Source organism: Ictalurus furcatus, chromosome 28 (genome assembly GCF_023375685.1).
Source record: "Ictalurus furcatus strain D&B chromosome 28, Billie_1.0, whole genome shotgun sequence".
Classification (NCBI taxonomy): Eukaryota; Metazoa; Chordata; class Actinopteri; order Siluriformes; family Ictaluridae; genus Ictalurus; species Ictalurus furcatus.
This window is the reverse complement of record NC_071282.1, coordinates 6,453,819-6,473,027: the sequence shown is the minus strand read 5'-3', so window position 1 is coordinate 6,473,027 and position 19,209 is coordinate 6,453,819. Positions and strand designations below refer to the sequence as shown.

Genomic DNA, 19,209 nt, shown 5'->3' with positions numbered 1-19,209 from the left:
AAGGATGTGTTCTTGTGACATGACGTGAGACTGGATATGTGTTACTTGTCAGTGTGTGTAAGGCTTCTTGTTAGTTGAAAGGGAAGGTCAACAGCAATGTGTCAAAAGAGCAATATGATATGTTTGTCCTTGGATGGGCCTTAAATGCTACACACTTGAAAGCTCAGTTCCATGTGTGCCGATGCAAGATGATGGCCCCAAACATGAAACACAGTGTCCTGTGGGAGGACACATAATTTCCTGTCAGGTGGTTACAAAATGGAGTAAATATGTCAAGTTCTGAATAGAATAGGATATATTCTATGTCCTCATAAGTTTCCATAAAAATGTAATATGCCATCAGCTATGTATCTTACAAGCATGCATGTGCTGTAAATATTAAAGTATTTTTGGTCTTTTTTTTTTTTTTTTTTTTCCACAGCAGAGTACAGTAAAGATTTAATACCAAAAATTGCAAGTCAGTATTCAGCCCTCAAACATAACTCCCAAATTTGAGAAGTTATGCAGTAAAATTGAGTGTCTCAGTTATGGATAAATCTGTAGACGTTTTTTGTGCAATGTCAGCTCGATTGAGGAGTGGTCCAGCGCCACTTCTTGAGAAAATGATGTAATACACTATGCATTATCTAACTAATTAAATATTAACTACTAATAATTTATATTATTGTTCCTTTACTATAGAATGTTTTTTTGTTTTTTTCAGAGAGGAGATACCATCTCAATTAGAGGTATTGTTTATTTCAAGCACCCAAAATTTTATTAACGAGTTGAAGTTTTGAGCTGAAACCATAGTAATTGAGTGCTTGGTCAGCTCAAACCATTGGCATTTTTGACATCAAAATAGCTAATAAAAATTGTAATAAAATAGATTATTTGTACACATTTCATTACCTTAATTTAGTAGTTGCGTTCTAAATCGTAATTGCCAAAGCAAAATAATAGTATGTGCTGAATCAAGTGCTATTTTATAAGCTGCTGAAAAATGAGGCTGGAAGCTATGAATTAAATCTTAAATTAAAACAAAATTGCAGTGATAAATGTGATAATTAAAATATTTTTTGCAGCAATATCCTGTTAGATGTTTTTCAATGCTTGGCATTGTCACTTTCTGGAATGTAAGGGAGCATTGGATGGATGCAAGTGCAGTAAAAGAGTTTATTTTATTAGCAACAGGTGGACAAATCCAAATCATGATACAGAAGCGTGGTCAAAACAGGCAATGGGTCAGGCGATCTACAAACAGGCATAAACTGGGCTAGGCTAGAATTCAGAACGATAAACGAGAAACAAAGTCAGTAAACATGAAATGAAACCAAAGAACAACTGCTGAGATAAATTTATATAACAAACGTAATCATGGGTTAAATATGGAACAGCTGAAAATGATGACACACATTCGGGAAACAACCAATGCCAAAACAGGGGCGGAGACAGAACGTCTGGGTTACGCATGTATCCCTGTTCCCTGAGAAGGGAACGAGACATTGCATTTAGCATAACAGTATGGGAAGCGCCCTTGCGTGCGTGACTGGTATCTGAAGCTTGTATAAAATCATGCCTCTAATTATAGGCCTGCCATGATCAGGTGACGTGGCAATTAGGCGCGTCGGATGATATATATATGGCACCTGTGAACCACACCACCAGCCTCTATTATCTGAAGTGAAGACGCAATTCACCGGCCTGCCCTAGTATGACAAAGCAATGCAACGTCTCGTTCCCTTCTCAGGGAACAGGGTTACATGGGTAACCCTGACGTTCCCTTTCAAAGGGAACTTCGACGTTGCATTTAGCATAACAGTATGGGAACGGGAATACCCACTCCGTCATACCGAGGGTACGGCCTCGAGCCCGGGGTGGAATGAATATCCAGGCTGTAATGATGAATGAATGTGTGTGGCGTAGACCTTCCTGCAGCAGCACACACATCCTGCAAGGATACCGCTTTGGACAAAGCCTTCGAGGAGGCGACCGCCCTAGTGGAATGAGCTCTTATGCCCAGAGGCGTGGCGAGACCATGCGCCTCATAAGCCATAAAGATTGCTTCCACTATCCACTTAGAGATGCGCTGCTTTGACACAGCATCACCTTTACTGTCACCGCCAAAGCAGACCAGCAGCTGCTCCGACTTACGCCACTGGCCGGAGCGGGGGACGTAAGTACAGAGAGCCCTTACTGGACACAGTAGGTGCATCCTCTCTTGTTCCAGTGTGAGGAACGGAGGAGGGCAGAAAGCCTGCAACACCACAGGGTGGGTTGCTTCTCAGAGGCTGAGAAGACAGACCTTACATGACCACAGAAAGGTCCCAGGAAGGTATGCACAGCCTACAGATGGGCCTCAGCCGCCTGACACCACGCATAAACCTCGAAGTTCGAGGATGTTGCCCCACAGAGGCTCCATCAACACGGGCGTGGCTGGCTGACACAGCGGCCACGTAAACCCTGATTGTAGAAGGAGCCAATCCTGCCTAGAAACGTTCTTGTAAAAACTCCAGGACTGTAGCTATTGCGCAGTTCACCGGGTCTAGCTGATATTCCTCACACCACAAGACAAAAAGCCGCCACTTGAGCGGATACAATTTCCTTGTGGATGGTGCTCTAGCGTTTAACATGGTCTCTACAACCTCAGTTGTGAGACCAGAATCTATTGGCTGGTGCCCCTCAGGGGCCAGACTCACAGTTTCCATAGTTCTGGCCGAGGGTGATAAATCAGCCTTCCGGCTTGAGACAGTAGATTCCTGCAGATGGGAATCTCCCAAGGAGTACCATCAAGCAGGGAAATTATCTCCGAGAACCATATTCGAGCTGGCCAATAGGGTGCTACTAGCAGCAGACGTAGACAGTCTTGGCAAACTCTCACTAGAACTTGTGGGAGCAGAGCGATCGGGGGAAAAGCATATAGACGTGACCTTGGCCACGTGTGCACCATGGTGTCCAGCCCCAGTGGTGCGGGAGGAGTGAGGGCGAACCAGAGCGGGCAGTGTGTTGGGCATTTTCGCACGACACTGATTACTCTGAGGTTTCATCCACGGATGAAACCCCCGACTTTTCAGCCACCACTGAAACGGTCTCATGTGCAATAGGCCCAACAGTATGACGTTGGCTGCTGCTGCCATAAGGCCCAACAGTCTCTCGTAGAGACTGGAGGGGATGCCCAGACCTAGTTTTATCTTCCTCAAAGTTGATAGAATCGATCCTACACGTGTTGGGGATAGAAACGTCCTCATCGTAGTAGAATCCCATATAACCCCTAGAAAAGTTGTCTTCTGCACTGGAGAAAGCATACTTTTCTTGAGGTTCAACCTGAGCCCCAAGCTCATCATGTGGGCGAGAACAACATCTCAATGTTGAACCGCCTGTTCCCTGGATCGTGCTTGAATTAACCAATCATCCAGGTAGTTTAGGACACGGATGCCCTGGAGTCGCAAGGGAGCCAGAGCAGCATCCATGCACTTTGTGAAGGTGCGAGGGAATAAAGCTAGCTTGAAGGGAAGAACCTGAAATTGGTGTGTGTTGTCTCCAAACGCAAACCTCAGGAACTTCCTGTGGCTGGGTGATATTCCTGTGTGGAGATATGCATCTTTCAGATCTATCATCACAAACCAGTCCTCGAACTGAATCTGTGGCACGATAAGTTTGAGCGTCAGCATCTTGCACCTGTATGTCCGAAGAGTATGGTTCAGATAACGCAGATCTAAAATTGGCCACATACTTCCATCTTTTTTGCGGACCAGGAACTGGACCTGGTAACCCTTTTCTATGGTAGACAGAACCCATGGAGACACATTTTGCAGTAGTTTACATGCTGCCAATGGTCTTTCAGTGATGTTAGCCTTTCCACATTTCATTGGAGGGAAAGCATCAGATTTCCATTGCCCTGTGACAGCTCGCTGACCAGAGAAGGCTGAAAATGTGGGATGGCCTTGGCCAGGGCAGGCCATATAGTAGCACTGGGGGCTACCTGCCCTAACAACCTCATGTCCCCTGATACGTCCCCCCATGGCCCATCAGGACCGTTCCTTCCTTGCCTGCTTTGCTTTTATGATCATTCTTAGATCAGGTCTATTAACAGGCTGTGGCTGTGGCCGCCCGGTCCCCCTGGCTTTCTGTGGGGAGAGGCGGGCCGCCACACTCGCCTTCTGCACCTCCCTCGCACTGGCTCTGGCCCGGGCTCCACTCATGGAGGCCCGGGCGAACTCGACACGACAGGGAAGGAACTGGCTGAATGCCGCCATTTGCTGTTTTGCCTCGCGAAACCTGTCGGTGATGGCATTCACTGCGCCACCAAACAGGCTGGAAGGTTTAACAGGGGTGTTCAGCAAGGAGACCTTATCTTTGTCCCCCATCCCTGAGAGGTTGAGCCATAGATGCCTCTCCGCCACAGCCAGGCTACCCATTGTACGGCCGATATGACGGGCCATTTGTTTGGTCACCCGGAGAGATAAATCTGTGGCGGGCCCAATTCCCTCCCCAGTATCAACCTCACTCAGCAGGTCTGCTTGGTAGGCCTGCAACAGTGCCATTGTATGCAGAGACCCACAAGCAAGACCCGCTGCCTCATAGGCGTTGCCCACCAACGCCGAGGTGGCCTTACATGGCTTAGAAGGTAAAGTTGGCCTCCCTAAATTACCTGCCGTTAATGGAGAGAGGTGGCTCGCAAGTGCCTCCTCCACCTTTGGCCGTGCTGCTCACTCCCCATGACGGCTGAGTAATCAGACGTCACGGGGTTATAAACACGGCTAGTGTATGGTTTTCTCCAGAAGTGTGATATCTCATCATGCACTTCTGGAAAAAAGGGGAGTTTTCTGTGGTGTGAGGGAGCTTTATATTTATTGTCACTGGAGAGGAAGCACTCATCCAGTCTGCTACGAGCCACTTCCTCTTCCCCGGGCCAGTCTATATTCAACTTTTCAACTGCCCTAGTAATCACCTCAAGCAGCTCTTTATATGCCTGAGAGCTGCTGTCGGTCTTTAGTGCAGTGGCACCCTCTACCGACTCCTCGGAGTAAGTGAGGGTGTTTTGGCTTTCCATAGGGGAAGGAGGAGTTGCGACGCGAGCTCCAAAGTCAGGTGGAGAGCCGGACCCGGAAGACAGAGCAAGAGATAGAGCAGCACTCATCTCCGGCTCCTCTTCCAAATCCATACGAGAACCCCACGACCTTAGCCGGCTGGCTGCCTTGGCAGCGGCCGGCCCAGATCTGCGACACTCTGAAACCCAGCTCCCTTCGGATGAGAAGAGAGCGAGCCAAGAGTGTAGTTGCCTAATCGTGAAATGTTCACAATGCTGACAGTCAGACCCCTCGAGGGCTGCTGTCGCATGCTCTACGCCCAAACACTTCACACAGAAAGTGTGTCCATCTCCTCCCGTGATGAAACGGGATCAAGGAATTTGAATCTGAATTCTTTCTTGCTCATTATTTCCCTCTCTTTTCTTTTCTTTTTTTCTAAAGAAGGGATAGAAAAATTTAGAGATTTTGAGAAAATATAGAGTACAAATGTTTTTTTTCACACAAACAACAGACATGCAGTCTCGCTGAAGATAATAAGGCTGGCATCGTGGTTCAAAGGTGCCATATATATCATGCGACGCGCTTAATTGCCACGGCAGGCCTATAAGTAGAGGCATGATTTTACACAAGCTTCAGATACCCGTCACGCGTGCAAGGGCACTTCCCATACTGTTATGCTAAATGCAACATCGATGTTCCCTTTGAAAGGGAACATAACCATAACAAAAGCATGTGTCCAACTTAAACAAAGTCACTGTCATTGAAGACTGAAAAGCCTGTGTTCACTAAGGGCTCGCGCACTCGACTTGTGCACGCTGGTTTTCTGAGCACGCTGCAATATTGCAGCGCTGACTCAAGGGGAAATCATGACAGGCATCTTGTCAGTGATGTATCAATGTGTTTTCATTTTTAAATGTCTTGCTTTTATGTTGCATCATATTTCATTTGAAAGCAAAGAAGAAAAAGAAAATTTCCTTTTTCTATTTCTTTCTTCAGACCACATTTTCTTCTTGGTTTAATAATAAGTCATTGTGTTTGAGGAGGGTGATCTAAATGGCAGTGAAAATCCCTATCTTGTAATTTTCTACTGAAGAAAAATCTAGCGTTTGGATTGCATAATCTAAATGGAGAGCCCAGTAAATTGACTTTACAACATGTATAACGCATTTCTGAATCCATGCAAATTTCCCCGCATAAATTTTTACATACCTTTTGGACCTTTGAGCCCAAAGAGAATAAACACTCTTGGAAAACAATCATTTGCACAATGGGGAAATTATATTTGAATGTTGTTGTTTTTTTTCTGTGGCTCAGTTCAATTAATTATGTATTAATTTTGATTATGACTATGTGAGTCATATGGAAATAATGTGAAGAATAAAATTTTTTTAAGAATTTTGATGTGGCAATAAACAAATATTAAGGTAGGGTCAGAGGTATAGTTTTTCCTGACATATATCACATTTAACATAATAATAATAAGTCACTGAGAATTCTGTAAAATTATGGATGGAATTGGTCTGGGAGTTGCTGCAGCTTCATTCTGGAATTGATTAGAATGTAATCTGACTGAGCTGCACAGAGGCATGTCAATTATATTCAGGTTATTAACATTCACTTTTGGAGCAGTCATGCAGATCAGTGATGCAGTAGATCCAGAATGATGCTGTAAGTCAAGGTTAATAAGCCACAAACTGAAACCTATCTGTGACCATCTGTATTAAAAAAAAAAATAAAATAAAAAATGATTCACCCCCACAATATCATTAATTCAGGTTGTGAGGGTTTTGGTTATGTTTTGCTTTTATGTTTCATGGACAGAATTGAAAAACTGAAAAGCCTGGAAAATATGGTATTGATAATTGCCTGTAATAGCTGACAGTATTTTTCTTACTTTCTTTAACTCTTTCTCCTATAGGTTTAAGACAGATCCATGCTTTATCTATCCAGGCAAACTATGAGTTGAGGATAGATCTGGAAGATTTCGAAAACAGTACAGCATTCGCCCAGTATGATATGTTTGGGGTTGGACTGTTCTCAGTAGACCCTGAGGATGATGGCTATCCACTGACCATTGGTGACTATACTGGCACTGCAGGTATGTATACATGGTTGTGTAAAATAAACATAACACATAATGATTCACTGAGATGGGTTGGCACCCCAACCCTAGTTTGCTTCAGTCTCCCCCTGTGACCCTATGTAGGATAAGCGAAATGGAAAATGGATAGATGAATGGACATGGCAGGGCACATATTAGCTTAGTGGTTAGCATGTTTGCCTCACACCTCCAGGGTTGGGTTTTCGATTCCTGCCATGGCCCAGTGTGTGCGGAGTTTGCATGTTCTCCGCGTGCTGTGGGGGTTTCCTCCGGGTACTCAGGTTTCCTCCTCCAGTCCAAAGACATTCATGGTAGGCTGATTGGCATGTCCAAAGTGGGTGTGTGAGTGTGTATGTGATTGTGCCCTGTGATGAATTGGCAACCTGCCCAGGGTGTGCCGTGCCTGATGCTCCTTGGGATAGGCTCCAGGTTCCCTGCAACCCAGTAGGATAAGCGGTATAGAAGATGGATGGTATGGAAATGGTGATTCAAAATTTCCACTCAGAAAACAAAATCAGAGAAATTGCTTAACTTTCCCGTAATAAAATTATTCACATTAAAACATAAACAGATATGTAAATACATGTCACGTATCGTGATGTAACGGAGATAAGGTAGGATGCAAGCGCAGTGTGAACAGTTTTATTGAGAGACACACAGGCAGGTAAATCCAGAACGTGATCCAAAAACGTAATCCAGTAACATGCAAAGTTCAGACGATCGCCAAACAGGCATAAACGAGGCAAGGTAGGAATCAAAGTCATGGTCACGGGATACAGGGTCAATATACCAAACATGAAACATAAACAACAGCGAGGGACTGGTAGCGGAGAAACCAGCGTGAACTTAACAAACGAACCTAAACATGAAACATGACATGAACTATGACTATGAATCTAAACATGAAACATGAAACTATGGACTGACTGTGGTTATCTAAGGACTCTAAACTAATCTACTACATCTCATTCAATATTCCGCGTTGTGTGCTGGGAGGCGCGTGGTATATATGCGGAGATAATCAGCGTTGTAATGGCTGACGGCTGAGGGCAATTCAGACACTCTTGAAACTACAACCAATGACAGAACGGGGAGGAGACATGACAGAAACATAAACAAATGCACGTGTCAAAATGTCACGATTGTCCACAAGGGAAAAGCAGGTGCTCGCACACCTGTTCGTGCACGCGCGCTCACATGCTCCACAGCGCGCTGCTTAAAGGGGAACTCGTGACAGAACCCCCCCAAGAGCACTCCTCCCGGAGTGCCATGAAACATCCGTCTCCATTGGCGGCCCCGGCCCCCTGGGCAGAATGTCCCAAGCATAGCCTGGAGACCGCACGACGTTCTTGGCGAAACAAAAAAGCAGAGCGACGTACACAGCAGAACAGGGAAGCAGAGCGATGTCCTCAGCTGAACAGGTAGGCAGAGCGACGACCACAGCCGGGCAGACAGGCTGAGCGACGTCCTCGGCGGAGCATGAAAGTGGAGCGACGTCCTCGGTGGAGCATGAAAGCGGAGCGACGTCCTCGGCTGAACAGGGAGGCTGAGCGACGTCCACAGCTGAACAGGGAGGCTGAGCGACGACCACAGCCGGGCAGACAGGCTGAGCGACGTCCACAGCTGAACAGGGAGGCTGAGGCTCTGAGGTCACCAGGTGAACCTTGGGCATGGGCGGAGCTTGGGTGGCCGTGTCGGTAGACTCGGGCGTGAGCAGAACTTGGCTGTGCATGTCAGCAGACTCGGGCGTGAACAGAACTTGGCTGTGCGTGTCGGCAGACTCGGGCGTGAGCAGAACTTGGCTGTGCGTGTCGGCAGACTCGGGCTTTGGCAGAACTTGGGCGGTCGTGTCGGTAGTCTTGGGCGTGGGCTGAACTTGGGCGACCGGGTCGGTAGACTTGGGCGTGGGCTGAACTTGGGCGACCGGGTCGGTAGACTTGGGCTTGAGCAGAACGTGGTCGGCCGTGTCGTTAGACTTGGGCGTGAGCAGAACTTGGTCGGCCGTATCAGTAGACTTGGGTGTGACATCAGGAACTTGAGACTTGACTTGGACTTCAGAGACTGGAGACTTGACTTGGACCTCAGGGACTTGAGACTTGACTTGGACTTGGACCTCAGGGAATTGAGACTTGACTTGGACTTGGACCCCAGGGACTTGAGATTTGACTTGGACTTGGACCTCAGGGACTTGACCCTTGACTTGGATTTCAGAAACTTGAGACTTGACTTGGACTTCAGTGACTGGATACTTGACGTGGACTTGGACCTCAGGGACTTGAGACTTGACTTGGACTTCAGTGACTAGAGACTTGACTTGGACTTGGACCTCAGGGACTTGGTTGTCCGTGTTAACATCAAATTGGTGGCTCATCCGCTCATAATGCGTGTGGAATGGAAGATCAGCACTGTTCGCCACATTAACTCCCTTCAACAGCTCATCCAAGTTGTAGCTCTGCCCTGGTTCTCCAAACTCCCTCAGAAACAGGTCCGAGAACTGCCTACTGTTCTCCAGTACCCGGGGTCTCATGGCTGCTTCTCGCTGTGCCCACTTGCAAGCTGGGCCAAAAAATCGGGACATCATGAACTTAATCCATTGTTTCTCCCTTGGCTTCGGATCAAACAGGCTTGAGAAGTAACTGTGGCAGTCAATCATAAAATAGTCCGGATAACCAAAGAAGCCATCATACCGATCGGGAAGGTCCATGAAAGTCCATTGCGAGAACTGCATAGAATCCAAGGCAGGGATGATTGGCGTGGACCTCCGGGTTCTGCGTCCTCTTCGTTCTCGTGCTGCATCCATGATGAGCGGAATATTCTGTCACGTATCGTGACGTAACGGAGATAAGGTAGGATGCAAGCGCAGTGTGAACAGTTTTATTGAGAGACACACAGGCAGGTAAATCCAGAACGTGATCCAAAAACGTAATCCAGTAACATGCAAAGTTCAGACGATCGGCAAACAGGCATAAATGAGGCAAGGCAGGAATCAAAGTCGTGGTCATGGGATACAGGGTCGATATACCAAACATGAAACATAAACAACAGCGAGGGACTGGTAGCGGAGAAACCAGCGTGAACTTAACAAACGAACCTAAACATGAAACATGACATGAACTATGACTATGAATCTAAACATGAAACATGAAACTATGGACTGACTGTGGTTATCTATCGTAAGGACTCTAAACTAATCTACTACAACTCATTCAATATTCCGCGTTGTGTGCTGGGAGGCGCGCGGTATATATGCGGAGATAATCAGCGTTGTAATGGCTGACGGCTGAGGGCAATTCAGACACACGTGAAACTACAACCAATGACAGAACGGGGAGGAGACATGACAGAAACATAAACAAATGCACGTGTCGAAATGTCACGATTGTCCACAAGGGAAAAGCAGGTACTCGCGCACCTGATCATGCACGCGCGCTCACATGCTCCACAGCGCGCTGCTTAAAGGGGAACTCGTGACAATACATAAACAGATATGCATTTTAAAATACCATTAAGTATAATTAGGGCCACCATAAAAAACGACTGGAATAGTGGAAAATTTCCTAGATAGTGGACACATGAGGATACCTCATTGCCCCCTACACACACTTTGAAGATGTTGATGATGGAGGCAAAGAGAAACATTTCACATAAGTGTAATAAAGTGCTTTTTTCAGTTTGCAATTATCTACACTGATATGGGTGGAGCCACATAAAACTGGTGCGACATTTGAAATTTGCTGATGCGGTAGGATTTATTAGTCAAGTGGTGGTGTTCTTGGAAGCTGAAAGTTCATGAAAATCCTGAGAAATCATGTGCTTGTAAATGAATTTTTCTAATATGTTATGGAAATTGTCTAAATCATACAAGTGTTTACCTGGTCTGGCATATCTAGATAGTTCATGGAGTCAATACGATCATTTAATATAGGACAGCTTACATGAAATATGGATTGCGCTATTTATTTAGCACACCTTTTCAGAAAACTAATCTGCGGTTGCACAAAGACAAGGCATCCATTCATTGTAAATTTGCGAGGTACAATTTCACAGTGACAAAGCACTACACAACAGAAGAAATCACTAGAGTGAGCCAATCAGTGTCTTATCACAGCAAGACAGATTATTCTCACAAGGTATGTTTTAAAATCAAGCATATCGAAGAAAACCATATAAGCACCCATATGATATAGTTGATTTATTCTCCAGTAAAATGTGTCCAGGGTTCCCTTTCAAAGGGAACTTCGATGTTGCGTTTAGCATAACACTATGAGAGCACCTCTCACACGTGACCGGCATCTGAAGCTTGCGTAAAATCATGCCTGTTTATAGGCATGCCATGATCAGCTGACGTGGCAATTAAGCCGTCATGTGATATAAATATGGCACCTGTGAACCACGCCATCAGCCTTATTATCTTCAGCGAAAGACTGCATGTCGGTTGTTTGTGTAAAGAAACAAAAAGACGCTTCATTTCCTCTCTATCTTTTTTCAAAATCTCAGAACTTTTCTATCCCCTTAAAAAAAAGAGAAGAAAAAAAAAGTAATGAGCGAGAGAGAAAAATATGAGTGAGAGAATTCAGGAGGTGTGTTACGGCTCGCTCCCGTTTCAACACGGGAATAGTGAACACTTTCTGGGTGAAGTGTCTACGGATGTAGGATGTGATGGCAACCTCGAGAGGCTGCGCATGGTAATGCCTACATTAAGCAGCTCCGCTCGCAACTCGTGCTCTTCTCGGAAGCCGAAGCGAGTTGGGTTTCAGAGCCTCGCGGATCTGAGCCGGCCGCTGCCAAGGCAGCTAGCTGTCTCAGGTCCGGGGGATCTTTTATGGATCCGGAAGAAGAGCCGGAGACAAGCGCTGCTCCATCTCTTGCTCTGTCTTCCGGGTTCGGCTCTCTGTGGGATTTCATCTTCCGCTATGGAAAGCCAAAAGGGTAAAAAGAGAGAAAAAACACACACAAAAATAATACTAATAATTCCTCTCTGACTCCGAGGAGCCAGAATGGTGCACTAAAAACTGAGAGCAGCATATACAGAGCTGCTTGAAGTGATTACTAAGGATGGATGAGCCTTTTTCTCCCCAGTGAAAGTAAATCCCTCACACTGCAGAAAACTCCCCTTTCTTCCAGAAGTGCATGACAAAATATCAGGCTTCTAGGGGAAAACCATGCATAAGCAATATTTATAACCCCACGATGTTGGATTATTCAGCCATTGTGGGGAATGAATGGCATGGCTATTTAGCTATGCTGAAGGTGGAGGAGGCGCTTGCGAACCACCTCTCTCCATTGATGACAGGTAATTAGGGAGGCCGGCTTTGCCATCCAAGCCACCGTGTAATGCCACTGTGGCATTGGTGGGCAAGGCCTATGCAGTAGTAGTCTTGCTTGTGGGTCACTGCAGACAATGACAGTGTTGCAGGCCTACCAAGCAGACCTGCTAAGTGAGCTCGACATATGGTGGCATTCAGCCAGTTCCTTCCCTGTTGTGTCAAGTTCACTCAGGCATCCATGAGTGGAGCCCGGGCCAGCACTAGTGTGTTGGAGACACAGAAGGCGAGTATGGCAACCCGCCAACCCCCGCAGACAGCCAGGGTAACCGGGCGGCACAGTCACGGCCTGCTACTAGGTGGTCATAAAGGCCAAGCAGGCAAAGAGCGGTCCTGAGGGGCCGTGGAGGGACGTATCAGGGGACATGGGGTTGTTAGGGCAGTTAGCCCCCAGTGCTACTGTAGGGCCTCCCCTAGCCAAGGCTGTCCCAAGTTTTCAGTGTTCTCTTATCAGCGAGCTGTCACAGGGCAACGAAAATATGATGCTTTCCCTCCAATAGAATGGGGAATAGTTAACGTCACTAAAAGACCGTCAGGCAGCGTGGAAACTACTTCCAAATGTCTCCATGGGTTCTGTCTACCGTAGAAAAGGGTTACTGGGTCCAGTTTAGAGCTCGACCTCCCGGTTCAGAGGTGTGCTCACCATAGTAGACAGCACAGACCAGAGCCCGACGTTAGCGCAGGAAGTAAGATCCCTCTTGGAAAAAGGGGCCATAGAACATATACCCCGATCCCTGAGGGAGGGAGGTTTTTACAGCCGTTATTTTCTGGTTCGCAAAAAATAGGAGTATGTGCCCAATTTTAGATCTGTGTCATCTGATCTGTACTCTTCGGACATACAGGTTCAAGATGCTGACACCCAAACTTATCGTTCCACAGATTCGGTTTGAGGACTGGTTTGTGAAGATAGATCTAAAAGGTGCATATTTCCACATAGAAATATCGCTAGCTTTATCCCCGCGCATCTTTACAATGTGCATGGATGTCACTAAGGCTCCATTGTGACTACCTGGACGACTAGCACGATCCAGGGAACTGGCGGTTCAACATCAAGATGTTGTTCTCGCCCACATGAAGAGCTTGGGGCTCAGGTTGAACCTCAGAAAAGGATGCTTTCCCCAGTGCAGTGGACAACTTTTCTAGGGGTTATAAGGATTCTACTACAATGAGGGCGTTTCTATCCCCAACATGTGTAGGGTCAATCCTATCAACACTGAGCAAGATAAAGCTGGATCTTGGGAGACCATTGGAACTTATGGGCCTATTGCACAGGAGACTGTTCTTTGGTGGCTGAGATGTTGAGGGTTTCATCCAGCCTTGGGTCACACTCTAGGGGTGTCTCCTTAGTGCAAGACGGTAATGACAGACAGCTCTCTCAGGGGCTAGAGCACGGTCTTAGACAGCTGTCCAGCTCACGGTCTCTGGAGCGGCCCTCGTCTGGAGCGGCATATAAATTGCCTAGAAATGTGGGCCATATTTCTAGCACTGAAATTCTTTCTTATTTGAGAGGTCACCATGTGTTTACAGACAACACACCGGTCATATATTCATATATAAATATTCATATATAAATCATATATTGACCACCAGGGAGGATTATGTCTGCACCCCCTGTTCAGGAAAGTTTGTCAGTGAGTGCAATGTACATTCTGAGAATATGGGGGCAGACATCCTGTTGAGGCAGGGGCTGTGGCCCAGGAATTGGTGGCTCCATCCACAAGTGGTGGAGTCCATATGGCGAGGTTTGGCCAAGCGGGACTGCATGTGTTCGCCTCCGACGAGACAATACACGGCCCGCTGTGGTTAGCCCTCACTCCTCCCGCACAATTAGGGCTGGACCCCATGGTGCACATGTTGCCGAGGTCACATCTATACGCTTTTCCCCCGATCACTCTGCTCCCACAAGTTCTAGCGAGAGTTCGCCAAGACAGTCTATGTCTGCTACTAGTAGCACCTTATTGGCCAGCTCGAATATGGTTCTCAGAGATAATATCCCTGCTAGATGGTACTCCTTGGGAGATTCCCATCTGCATGGATCCAATGTAGACCCAGTGAACTGCGCAATTGCTACAGTCCTGGAGTTCTTACAAGAACTTTTCTCAGTGAGGTGGTCTCCTTCTACAATCAGGGTTTATGAGGCTGCCATTTCAGCCAGCCACGCCCCTGTTGATGGAGCCTCTGTGGGGCAACATCCTCTAACTTTGTGGTTCATGTGTGGTGTCAGGTGGCTGAGGCCCATCTGCAGGCTGTGCATACCTTCCTGGGACCTTTCTGTGGTCATGTAAGGTCTGTCTTCTCAGCCTCTGAGAAGCTTCTGACTCTAAAGGTAGCTCTTCTGCTGGCCCTAACATCTCTTAAGCAAGTAGGAGATCTACAGGCTCTCTTTGTTGCCCCTTCCTGCCTTGACTTTGCCCCTGGATTAGCCAAGGCCTTCCTATATCCTATGCCGGATTATATTCCTTAAGTGCCTACATCGTCTACCCACCATGTGGTGTTGCAGGCTTTCTGCCCTCCTCCATTCCCCACACCAGAACAAGAGAGAATGCACCTGCTGTGTGCAGTAAGGGCTCTCTGTACTTACATCCAATGCTCAGGTCAGTGGTGTAAGTCAGAGCAGCTGTTGGTCTGCTTTGGCGGCGACAGTAGAGGTGATGCTGTGTCAAAGCAGCGCATCTCTAAGTGGATAGTGGAAGCAATCTCTATGGCTTACGAGGCGCGCTGTCTCGCTAAGGGCTCATTCCACTAGGGCAGTCACCTCCTCGAAGGCTTTGTCCAAAGGGCTATCCTTACAGGATATGCCTGCTGCTGCGAGGTGGTCTACACCACACACATTCATTCGTTATTACAGCCTGGATATTCATTCCACCCCGGGCTCAAGTGTCTTGCAGTGACCCTCGGGCTTGGGTCTTTTTGAACAGGCTGTACCCTCGGAATGACGGAGTGGGTATTCTCGTTCTCATAGTGTTATGCTAAATGCAACGTTGAAGTTCCCTTTGAAAGGGAATGTCTGGGTAACCCTGTTCCCTGAGAAGGGAAAGAGACATTGCGTAGCTTTGTCATACCAGGGCAGGCGTCTTCTCTTCAGATAATAGAGGCTGATGGCGCGGTTGCCACAGGTGCCATATTTATATCATGCGACGCCCTTAATTGACACATTACCTGATCATGGCAGGCCTATAAATAGGCATGATTTTACGCAAGCTTCAGATGTCGGTCACGCGCAAGAGGAGATCCCATAGTGTTATGCTAAACGCAAAGTCTCGTTTCCTTCTCAGGGAACAGGGTTACATGCGTAACCCAGATGTTTTTTATAGCATAGCTTCAAGTTTTTCTAGCAGCACATGTTTGATTATTTCAGGACACAAGGCCTGAATCTTCTGGCCTGCTACTGTGCAACAGTAGGTCACATATCTCAGCACCTATACCTGCATTCCCAGAGCTGCTTTGTGAGTGCATTTGCCACTAGTCTTCCTGAACAATGAAAGAAAAGAATGACTAGATACTACTATTGGTTTTTATTACTATTCAAATTTATATTATGACTATTACCATTATTTATTGTTTTTAACTGTCCATGTGGTAAAGCTGTCTGCTTCTAAAAACAATTCTTTGGAAATACTTAAAATACAAAAAATTAAATCCATTTACATGGATCTTTTTTATGTAAACCCAAATTGCTTGAGCATTAGGTATTGTCTACTCTTTGTAAAGAATTATTATTATTATTATTATTAGTAGTAGTAGTAGTAGTAGTAGTAGTAGCAATAGTAGCAGCAGCAGCAGCAATAATAATATCAGAAGAAAAATATTGAATGTTATTGTTTTTTATTACAAGCACTTTTTGTCACTCTGAGTCTCTGCAAATAAACTGAAGAGAAATACAAACACACAAATGCAAAAAAGCAAAACAATAAACTCAAGTGGACAGTTAATTGAGCTTCATGCATAAACATTTGACATATACCATGCCATATAAATGCCAAAAAACCCTAACAGATGATTAATATTGGGTTTAAAAGCTTTGTTTCAAGACAACTGATTGAATAACCCTATTGTATGAAAGTGAGGAAATATATATATATATATATATATATATATATATATATATATATATATATATACATATATACACACACACACACTCACACACACACACACACACACTCCTAGACAGACTCATAAACTACCACTTTGCAGGCAGATCTGACTGATGTCATGTATTGACATTGTCATGGACAACAAAATACAGACTTTGGTACTTTGGTATTGTAAACTTACTAGAAACACTTTCATCAATTGCATCCTAAATCCAGAGTTGTGTGTGTGTGTGTGTGTGTGTGTGTGTGTGTGTGTGTGTGAGAGAGAGAGAGAGAGAGAGAGAGAGAGAGAGAGCACATGGATCAGATGCCTAGAGAAATGTTTGCAGAATCTATTTTAAGCTGCACAAATTAGCCTTAATGGAATCCATCTCTAGCGTCAACAGGGCAAAATATCCAAAAGGATTTGTAATTCTTGAGAAAATTCTCTGCTTTTTTTTCATCAAGGGTACTGCAGACGATCTACAGTGGATATAAAGTCTACACAACCCTCTTAAAATTGCAGGTTTTTGTGATGTAAAAAATTAAACCATGATCTTATTTTTAGGGCAAAAAAAATAAAAACTTTTACTGTCATGATATGCAGAAATGGGCATTTGGACTACAGTTCCCATCAGCCACTGCACCTCCCATGATCATGTCACATGACTGTCTGCACCTGATTCACATTTGGGGTTAATTACGCCTGTAAATAAGTCATGTTTTGTACTGCACATGTGGTCTTGTGTTTGCATTTCTTTGTTTTTATTTCGTTATCCTCGTACCTTGCCATGAGATCCATAGTTTTTGTTTTGTTTCGAACTTTATTAAATTTTAAAACTTGAGACTGCATTTGCAACCACCTCAACCTGCTTCACCTGACAGCTACAATAACCTGGCTGCATAAGTGTGCATACTTCTTAAGTAATACTTTGTGAAATAACTTTTTGCAATAATACAGCCCTCAGTGTTTTTGGGTAAGAGTGTACCAACTTGACACATCTTGATTTTGCAATTTTATTCCACTCTTCCTTGCAGAAATGCTCCAGAGCTATCAAATTGCAAGGGGATTTCCTGTGAACAGCCCTCTCATGTCACTCCACAGGTTTTTATCTATTTAGATCTGGGCTGTGTCTGTGCCATTCCAAAACATCTTGATCTTATTTGTTCACCGTTATTCATCTTCAGCTGTCTAACCGAGGCCTGCTAAAATAGATTGGTATTTGGAGCTATCCATGATCTTCACTAGAGTCCTAGTCTCAGCTGAAGAGAAGCAGTACCATAACATCATGCTTCCACCACCATGCTTCACTGTGGTTATGGTGTTCTTTGGGTGATAAGCTGTCTTGTTTTTACTTCAAATACATCTTTTAGAATTATGCCCAAAACTTTCTACCTTGGTCTCATCAGTCCATACCACAATTTGACACACACTCTGGCAAAATTTATGTGGGCATGTTGTCACATTCAGGAAGTGACCAGTGACCAGATATTCCTTCAGCTCCTTTAATGGAGACCTATTATGCCCCTTTTTACAAGATGTAATATAACTCTCAGGTGTCCCCAGAATGTGTCTGTGACGTGTCAGCTCAAAATACCCCATGGATCATTTATTATACCATGCTGTAAATGCCCCTTTTTGGGTGGAAGTGAAAATGTCTTCTGGATATAAAGCTGGATCACAAACAGTTTGCATTGATCCATGCTTGTGAATAAACTTTTTACATTACATTACATTTACATTTATTCACTTAGCAGACGCTTTTATCCAAAGCGACTTACAAATGAGAAAGATACAAGCAAAGCGATATATCAAGCAGAGAACAATACAAGTAGTGCTACCATACAAGATCCATTAATTGAATTCCAGAAGAAACAAAGTGCAGAGTAGAGGTGTAAGTGCAATTTTTTATTTGTTTTTATTTATTTTTTTTTATTATTATGAGTTGGTTAGGTGTTCATGGAAGAGGTGGGTCTTTAGCTATTTTTTGAAGATGGTGAGAGATTCTGCGGTCCAGATTGAGATTGAAAGTGCATTCCACCACTGAGGAACAGTTAGTGTGAAGGTTCTGGAAAGGGACCTTGCGCCACGCTGAGTTGGAACTGCTAAACAAGGTCTTGTAGGTGAGCATCAAGGCCTTGAACTTGATGCGGGCAGCTACAGGAAGCCAGTGGAGGGAGATGAAGAGGGGTGTGACATGGGTTCTCTTTGTAGTGACTCTTGTTCACAAAGCAGTCCGGTGTAAAATGATTCACATAAACATAAGAATTTTCTATTTTTGGGGGCACGTTTCCTTCAAAAATAAAACTACTCCACTGTGTCTTCAGTGGCTCTGATGCCAGGAGTACATGACGACTCTTATGTTCATACTTAAAGCCAACAACAGAACACATACAAAGCTTACAAAGTTGAGACATTCTTCTTATCACTATAGCTGCTCCAGCGTGTAGAACATGGTGCACTGTGTGCAGCACACTTGGGGGAGGATCTATGCTAATAGGGCAGAGTCTGTCACCAGTCGTGAGTGGGGCCTGTTCCAATGTGACATCACATTGGATAGAAAATGCAAATGACTCATTTTGAGACATTGTTTATGATTTATGGGGATGTGGGGGAAAAGGAGTGGGTGGATTTTTACCATTATAGGGTGGTTGTGTACACACACTGCCGACACACATTTATGTTCAAACACCATGTA

At 45.2% G+C, this 19,209-nt stretch overlaps 1 protein-coding gene across 2 annotated transcripts in view; it reads left to right on the top strand.

Moving 5' to 3' along the window:
- The window catches only part of fibcd1b (fibrinogen C domain containing 1b), a 170,441-nt gene that overhangs the window by 143,605 nt on the left and 7,627 nt on the right, over positions 1 to 19,209 (top strand). For both annotated transcript variants that reach the window (XM_053617682.1, XM_053617681.1), the window contains one exon: positions 6,928 to 7,107. In XM_053617682.1, the coding sequence (XP_053473657.1) occupies positions 6,928 to 7,107 (180 nt within the window). The remainder of the gene's footprint in view (positions 1 to 6,927; positions 7,108 to 19,209) is intronic.